Source organism: Agrilus planipennis, unplaced genomic scaffold (genome assembly GCF_000699045.2).
Source record: "Agrilus planipennis isolate EAB-ADULT unplaced genomic scaffold, Apla_2.0 scaffold33, whole genome shotgun sequence".
Lineage (NCBI taxonomy): Eukaryota > Metazoa > Arthropoda > Insecta > Coleoptera > Buprestidae > Agrilus > Agrilus planipennis.
The window spans coordinates 1,874,282-1,882,986 of NW_020438896.1; the positions used below are offsets into that span (position 1 = coordinate 1,874,282).

At 30.6% G+C, this 8,705-nt stretch overlaps 1 protein-coding gene across 1 annotated transcript in view; it reads left to right on the forward strand.

The window, feature by feature from the left end:
- The first annotated feature begins 323 nt into the window (after positions 1 to 323).
- The window catches only part of LOC108744488 (mitogen-activated protein kinase 1), a 63,461-nt gene continuing 55,079 nt past the window's right edge, over positions 324 to 8,705 (forward strand). The window contains exon 1 of the mRNA XM_018480276.2: positions 324 to 674. Within this exon, the coding sequence (XP_018335778.1) occupies positions 484 to 674 (191 nt within the window). The 5' untranslated portion in view covers positions 324 to 483. The remainder of the gene's footprint in view (positions 675 to 8,705) is intronic.

An 8,705-nucleotide genomic window follows, 5' to 3' on the forward strand; every position in this document is an offset into this window, starting at 1 on the left:
TTTTTTTTAATCTCTACGCTCACAGAGTACAGTATTGAAACTTGCGCGACATCTGTACTAATTTTTACAAATTACTATAGCTAGTGCACCTTAATAGTAGGTACTGGTACACACAGTAAATGCAGTAAATGTAAATCATTGTAAATATATGAGAAATTGAAATTTGGCTGGACATTTGGTGATACATATTGAATAAGACAAAAAAAATAAAACGCTTTGTACACTTTGTTTGAGAAATTTATTAGGATAACTTTAACAATTGTTTGGGCTGCTAATGGAAATGAAAGATGGCAGCAGTGCATTAAAATAATAAAATTACTTATAACTGCAATATTAAAAACAATGGAATAACGAAATATTCTACATTTAATTCCTATTTTTCAAGAAATATTTTATAAAAATAAATTCTAAATTAATTAATACTAACCGGTATAGCATAAATTGTATTTATTTCACCTTATCAAAGTCGATAATGAGTAAGGGATGACACGCGCTCAGTTTGTGCGAGGTGCTGGTAGGGGTTGGTTGTCTCGTGAAAACTCCGAAATGGCTGAAGCCACAGGTTCTGCGAGTGTTAATCCTAATGTAGAAATTGTGCGAGGGCAAGCTTTCGAAGTGGGCCCCCGATATACAAATCTGTCATATATAGGCGAAGGCGCATATGGTATGGTGGTGTAAGTACTCGTTTTTATTGACTCTTGATTACTAAGCATATTAAAACACACCCTTCAAATTTCATTCTAGTTAATTTTTTTAAAGAAATTATATTAAAAAGCTGGATTTTTATAGGCTTTATGTTGAGCCCTGCTTGTTTCTGCTAGAGGTTATGACTATTTTTACAGTTTGACTATGTAAGGTAGGATTTATTTTATTTAACTTCATTTATAGGTAACTGAATAATTCAAATGTTTGTTTTTAAATTGAAGTACGAATATCTACAAAAAACAACTATTAGTTTTAGGTTATGTAAATAATTAAATTTTTCATGTAGGTATTACAAAAAGGATGGCGCTTGTTTTGTTTTTCTATATGTGTGTTGTTTTTCATACTACTGTTAGTCTTTTTGTCGTGACAGTTAATACATAAACAAAAGATAAAATAGAAATAAAATGTTCTATTTTATGTATGTATGTAGGTAAGTGCATTGTAGGTTTTAGTAGAAAGGACCATATAGTACTAAGCATTTATTGAAGGGTACTGTGGATACTATGTAATCTAGTTTTGAAAAAAAAAGTGTTATGTTAACGTCTTTTAGAAGAATTTACTGGTAGGTAGATATTATCAACATGTCAACTCGATAGTATGAAATAAAATCAGATACCTATTAATAATAATGGCAATTTATCTAGTAGCTATTGTTTATATTCACTTAACCAATTAAAAGTCAGGGATAGGATACGTCCCTATTTATCTACTGACATATAGTTATACACACATACAGGGTTTACCAAGGAAGTCTATACCTACCTAGTCAAAATTTAATTTTTAAATTTAAAGTTCATCTCAAATTACTACAAATATCAAATTTTCAAAATTAAGTTCGACTATTCTTAAAGCTCTAACGAAGGTCTTGCTTGTTAAACCTTGTATGTCTATTACGTACATTATTTTTGCATATTTGGGTACTTTTTAGTATACATACATTATTATTGTGCCTAAATTGTACCTTTATTGTTGAATTTGCTAGTAAAGTTACGAAAATGTAGTTTTCTAGTATTATAATTTTTTTTGGACTGTTTACGAAAAAATGATTCAAGAAGAATTTGTAGATATTAAAAAGATATACAAAATGGGCCCATGCATGTAACAATACGATATTTTGCTTTTTTTTTAATGCAGAAAACTGAAAAATTAAATAATTGTTTAAATAAACAATTATGAACGGAGGCATGCCTAATTTTAGTAGACTGTATAAGTTCTGATGTGTAGTACCTGCCTTTTTTTTGAAATATTCCATTGCATATATTGCAAAAAAAGCAGTTTTTTGCAACTTAAATTTACCAATCATAGAGACAATTACCCTACGCCCTCCTCAGCGGTTAAGTATGACACAACTTGGCAATTTAAATAGTATACCTAATTATTACAGTGCAAAGCAGATTTGAAATGGGAAATTAGGACAAATAAAATTTTGTTATACTTTGATTAGTGAGATGACGTAGGTGGTAGTGTAAATATTAATGTTTTTGTTTTTTTTTCTCGCTCTATAATTAGCATTTATTGAGCATTTAATAAATCTAATAGGTAGTGCCCTATTTTCGACTTGCTAGCATTTTTCGCAATGTAAATATTAATGTTTGTTTTCTTTATTTTCCTTTTCGTCCTATAGTCAGCACTTATTGAGCACTTAATAATTAAAACAAAAATATNTATAAAAATTATACGGCTTAAATGTGAAGTTGGGTGCAAAAGAATACAATTAAATCCTCTGTCGGCAAAAAACGAAATGACTTTCCGAACAACCCTATAGTTAAAGACAACTATGATGATTATTTTATCTTTAAAAATTAAACATTTATTTGCATAAATGAAAGAAAAAATGAAAACTGTCAGCTGTTCATATTTAGAGAGGCTTATGATTATAATAACGTCTTCACTAGGCATTTCCACGTCTTCCTAACTTTGCAGTTTTTAAAAACTTTTTTTAATTCATTAATTATTTTTTAAGTAAATAAAAAAATAACATTTGCCCCACATTATAAAGTATTAGTACTTATTATAATAAGTAGCTCACCTTAATAGAAAATATATTCCTTCATTTTTTCCAAATAGGTAGTTAACTTTATTATTGTTTTAAAAAGTCTTTGTTGCTACGGTTTCCTATGTTAGAAGCCATGTATTGGCTTATTTTGGCTAATTCTACCTGATTTTTGTTAATGAGTGAGGAATTTTAGTGGTGAATAAATAACTGCAAAATTAGTTAAAACATAACTCGTGATAGAAACGTCCTAGAAACTGAACTATTGTTGTTCTTTGTTTAATTTTCTATAAGATGGTGCTAGTTAGATAAAAAACATTATTTGTTTATTTAAAAATTGTGAAAGCCGCGCCTACATTTCAATGCACTAAAAAGCAATAAAGGAATAGTTTTTCGCAATAGTAATTTTTTCACCATGCTCATACATTTCACTTTGATAATGACATACCAGTGAGAACAATATTGTCAGCATCCAAATAAAATTGTGAAATAAATAATTTCAAGTGTCTGTCTATATTACTATTTAAACATGTTTCACCAGAAATTCATCTCATTAATAGATTTATGTAGTTCAATAAATACGTACACACATTTGGTTAAAATTACTTAAGCGGTTTTTTGAATAGGTAAACAAGTAAACAGCATTGTAAAAAACATCGAGCTTTTAGAAGCTTGGTTATCTAAATTAGAATGAGAGTTATGCACGTTCAAAGTTTGAAACACATTGTGACAAATTTAAGCAAAAAAAATTTTTCGTTGAGGGTGAATACATACTCAATCAAAGTTTAATAAGTTCAATTTCTAAGAAGTCTGTGTAATGGTTAAAAAAATAAAAATAAAGAAGTCGTAGGTAAAGGGAAATCTGGTTTTGAGGCGGGAGTGGGGGAGTGGAGCAGCCACCCTAAAAACCATCTCGCATCTTTCAAATGTAGTATAAGTAGAGGAAAAACATGATGTTTCTAAGTTTTTACTTCAGCTATCAAGGTGTTTTTTTTTTAATTTTACTATTACTGTTAAGTTCAGATTGTTCGTGTTCTAGAATTATATTGCAGTTCAAGAGGAAAAGTAGCACTAATTTAAGTGTGTGTGTGTGGTGAACAGAAGGGCAATAAGTATTTTATTTCCTATGTGTTGGAGAGTAATTATTGGTTGGAGTTATGGAAGTAACGTCCTTAAGACTTTTTGTGGTACTTTAGATAAAGATTATTATATATTGTCAATGGTGAGCGGAAATTTCCCAGAAAGTAGACTTAGGAAAAGAATAATTTAGTGAGTGGCACTTATGGAAGAAAGTAGCAAAAGTAAAGAAGAAGGAAAAGGACTGATAAAAAGTTGGTTTTGAAACGATAGATAAGAAGAGGAAATAAAAAAAAAAAGAAAAGCGTGTTGTCTGGAGGAAGAAAAGGAGTAAAACAGGAAAGAATAAAAAAAATTTTAGTGAGATGGATAAATTGGATATATTAATGAAATTGGTAGAAGAATTAAAAGAAGAAAACCAAGAAAATGGAAAGAACGTCACGAAAACAAAAAAAGAGAGGAACAAGAAAAAATAAGAAAAGAAGAAACTAGATGAAATTCAGGAAGAAAATAAAAGTGTAAAGGAAAAGATGAAACGTCTGGAGAAAAAGACTAGTGGAAAGGTACAGGAACTGGAAGAAAGATTGGACAAATATAATGAAGAAAGCGGAAAGGGATGGTTCAAATCAGGAAAGGACAGATTAAAAAGTGAAGGAATTAGTAATAGAGGAGCTGGAGATAGAGAAGCAAATCCAGAAGCAAGCAGGGGAGAAGGAGAAAGGAATAAGGAGATTAGAAATAGAACTAGAAAAGAAAAGAAGAGAAGAAAAATAAATTAACTTGATAATCTTTGGAACAGAGATACAGGAGAATAAAGAAGAAATGGAGTTGGAAAGAGTTATAAAAGAGAAGATGGAATTGAAAGTGGATGTGAAGTTAAAAAAGAAGGTATATGGGACAAGAATGGAAAAGTGGGAAGATAGACTACAGGTAGTTAGATGTTAGAAGGCTGAGGACGGAGGTTTATATAAGAGATGATATGGCTATGGAAGAGAGAAGAATACAGAGGATGTTGGAACATTTGGTAAGAGAGGAGAGAAGAAAAAATGGGGGTAAGATGGTTACATTTGGGTATAGGAAAAAAGAAAAAGGACATTTCATTAGAAATAAGGAAGTATGTGGGGGATAATGTAGGGAAAATAAATAAGAATAAGAATGTAAAGTGTAACTTAAAAGCACGACAGATCATTTGTTGGTATGTTGTGAAGTTAGCATAATTGTAAAATAACCAGTTTAGTTTAATAAAGTTTATATATCTATTTTTTTATCTTTAGTTAATTATAAGACAAAAATCTTCTGTGGCATTTCCCTAGAAAATGCGTTATTTAGTTTAGATATCAATTTTGCAGTCGAACATTACACGTTCCGGAGTTTAACTATTACACATTACTTACAAATTGAAAATATTAAACTTTAATTGAGTATGTATTCACCCTCAACAAAAATTATTTTTGCAAAAACATGTTCATATTTGTCACATATTTTTCGATCATTGAACGTCCATAAATAATTTTCGTTCTAATTATGTTAAACAAGCTCCTAAAAGCTCGATTTTTTTGTTATGATGCTGTTTACTTGCCCACCAAATTTGCAAATACCGAATTACGTTACTTTGCAACGAAAGCATTTTTCTAAAAAAGAATAGGCCCTTAAAAAATAAAAAACAAAATTGGTTGCTAATTGTAATTTGGATTACAAACCATATATGTAAAAACGTCAGTAATGATATCAGATCAAATTTGTGGCACTGGTATAAAAATTAATTTTTTAATTTTAATTTTAATTTCTTGGCAAAAACATTCTATTGCTTTATTGTTTTTTAGTGCATTGAAATGTAAGCGCAGTTTTTAACAGTTTTTGCCAATTTATAAATAAGAAATCAATTATATTCTATCTAACTAGCACTATCTTGTGAGAAATTAAATAAGCAACAAAAATAGTCAAGTGCAATTTTCTTCTAGGACGTTTTTATGTCGAGTTATTTACAGACATAAGCAGAAAAAACGTGATTTTTCAGTTAATTCTGCAGTTATTCATTCGTCAATAAAAATGCAGAGATACTGTATATCCCCAAATTATTGCTAGGGATGTTATTCCGCACCAATTAGCTCTAAAAACTTGGTTCTGCAAAATCACAACTAACATTTACGGGACTTCAGTCTCCACTGACTGTGTAAGAGTATAATAAAATAATTTTTGAATTAGTTGCATTTTGGTAGCGCTTTTTGGCTATTGAGCGTAACGCTGAAAATGTATGTGAGATAAATTTTAACACTTCTCTAAAAAGATTTAGAGGTTCGGAGTACACCTTTTCTGCAAATATAAACTTACGATTAATAAATATTTTCCAGGAAGGCTATAAGCAGACCAAAATCTGCCCCTAAAACTTGTACAAAAAAAACATTCTGATATGCATTTAAAAGGTGATATTGTAATATATTTCCAATTAAATTTTTATTCTCCCAGATGTTAAATTAGGAAAGACATTCTTTAAAACGTGTTTTTTTGACTTTATTAATTTTTAGGTATATACGTTCATATACGTTTGGACATACATTTGCTTAATTTTCTTGTTTTATAGTGCCGCATCACTTCCTGCAAACTCCGCAATTATTTCTACCACACCCTGTGTATCTCTTGAGGTTTGAATTGAATATTAACTAATTAATACTAGGCCAAGCTTAATTTGCTGGAATTAAATAAACAATTTTAATTTAATGTACATAGTATATGTAACAAATCAATAATATACACTAAACCGATAGTTTTTTGACGCTTCTTTACATGTAGTTATTCTAGCTGGCTTTTATTTAGTTTAAGGAAATGTTCAACCATTGAATATGTCTTGTTGATTGAACATTATTATTGTAAAATAATTTTTAAATTATTTATACATATAATTTTTATTAATTGTCCACTGCACTAATATTCTCTTACATTCATCCAGGTAATCTTATGCTGTCAGGAGGAGTGTTTCAAACCCTTTGGATTAGTCTGGCTTTTTAAATACTGACTAAAGTGATATCATTCAAAATTTCGGCTTTTATACTTTAACGTGAGAGTGTTTATGTATACTGTGGTCCAATTTAGCTGATACTTGCTGACGTCTCCATTGGTCAAAGTTGGTAACCCCCAAACTTTGTTCCTTGCAGTAGTCAGAATACACAATAAATTGCAGCCTTTATACTTTAACGTAGGTCTCGCAGGTGCCGAGCTCTTAGACTATGACCTTTTGAATGCCTATCAGCATATTTGTACATCTTTGTCTTTTCACCTCTTATTCTACTAAAGTCTGCACAGAACGGAAAGGATATTTGGTGGTTTTCCGCCGCCTATTCATTGTAAAAAAAATTGGATAGAAAGATAAATAACTACATTGATAAAAATAAAAAATATGCAAAAGAGAAGAAACGGTGGAAAAATAATTCGAAGTGGTCTGTATTCTGTCAAAACTGCCAGACGCGGATTGCGATTTCGATCTTTTTGGAACTCATCAACTTTTACCTGCTGTCTTAACAGCGCGTTTTAGAAAATACCACAAATGGCGCGGTAAACGCCATCTGTAGTACGATGCTACATTTTAGGATTATACGTATGCTCCAACAAGGTCCATTTAAATATATGGATATCTGCTTGCTGAAACGACGTAGCTAACCTCAACGTGATAGGCACGTCACCATAATCGAATAAAGTAATCCAAAGNCTATCCGGCTTCTTACTTTGTATGTATTTCTCAATACACTGTACATATGAGGAATTACACAAACTAAAAACTTTGATTGCTAATTAACAGTATTATTTTAGAGTCAGTCTTACACATATCGTCTTATCTTCATCAGTAAACAAATATATTCTTCTTATTTAAATGAAAGAGTAAGAATTTGTGTTATTAACAGAATTGGATTTGCGACTGGAAGGAGTAGTCTGTGGTCGACCATTTGATCATAGAACCTAATTGAGGTATTAAGGTTGGATGTCCGTATTTGACATTGTTGTTTATAATTGTAGTATTTGCTGTATTTCTCTGTTCACCACGAGAATTATCATTTGTCACTGTTTACATTTGACTTTACAAGAGTTATTGTCAATTGGTAAAAAGAAGTGTTTTATTAGTTTAAAGTGTCCAATATTTACCAAACAAATATGATTATTATATTCTTGTTTATCTCGCTGAGCTATCCCAGATTAAATACAAAAGGATTTCTGTACATTGTCAAGAAGTCGAGATATTGAAAATTTTATAGACTCGCAGTTTTGAATGCAGTTTTCATAACGGCCTTTTCCTTCCCTGTTCGAGCCGCGCTCGTACACTTCACTTTGATTTTAGAGCAGCCAATTTTCCAGAGGAACTAGTAGCAAATCATCCAATTTTGCAGGGTCTATATAGTCTCAACAATATTAATTCTTTCACTACAAATTAGACGTAAAATGTGATGCCAATTGTAGCCGTGGATCAGCTGAAACTAATATATGATTTTGCTTGCTTGATATGATGCATTTATGTAACGTACGCTGTGTTGTTTCTTCTAGGGCGGATTGTATTAATTTTTCGGAGATGAAATATTAACAACCTTTTTCAACTCTCAAGGATTATATGTGGCAAAAGGGTTTTATGAGGTTTAATAACTCGTCGACATTTGCTTATGTAACAGTGGGGAAAATCCCCTTATTTAGCTGATATTAGGCTCATATCTCCACATGAGCTTCGATCACACTTATTAAAAACTTGTTGTTCGGCAGTATTTTACCTTTTTTTATGCATATTATTATTAATTCGTAAATGTAGTAGTAAGTAAAATTTAACTAATATTTATTTTCAAATATTCCGATTTTTTCCTCTTTCATTTTTGAAGCAAAAGAAATACGTTTTTTAAGCTGAACAAACTAACATTTTGTACCTGTTTTTATGACCATTTGAACCCTCAGCTTT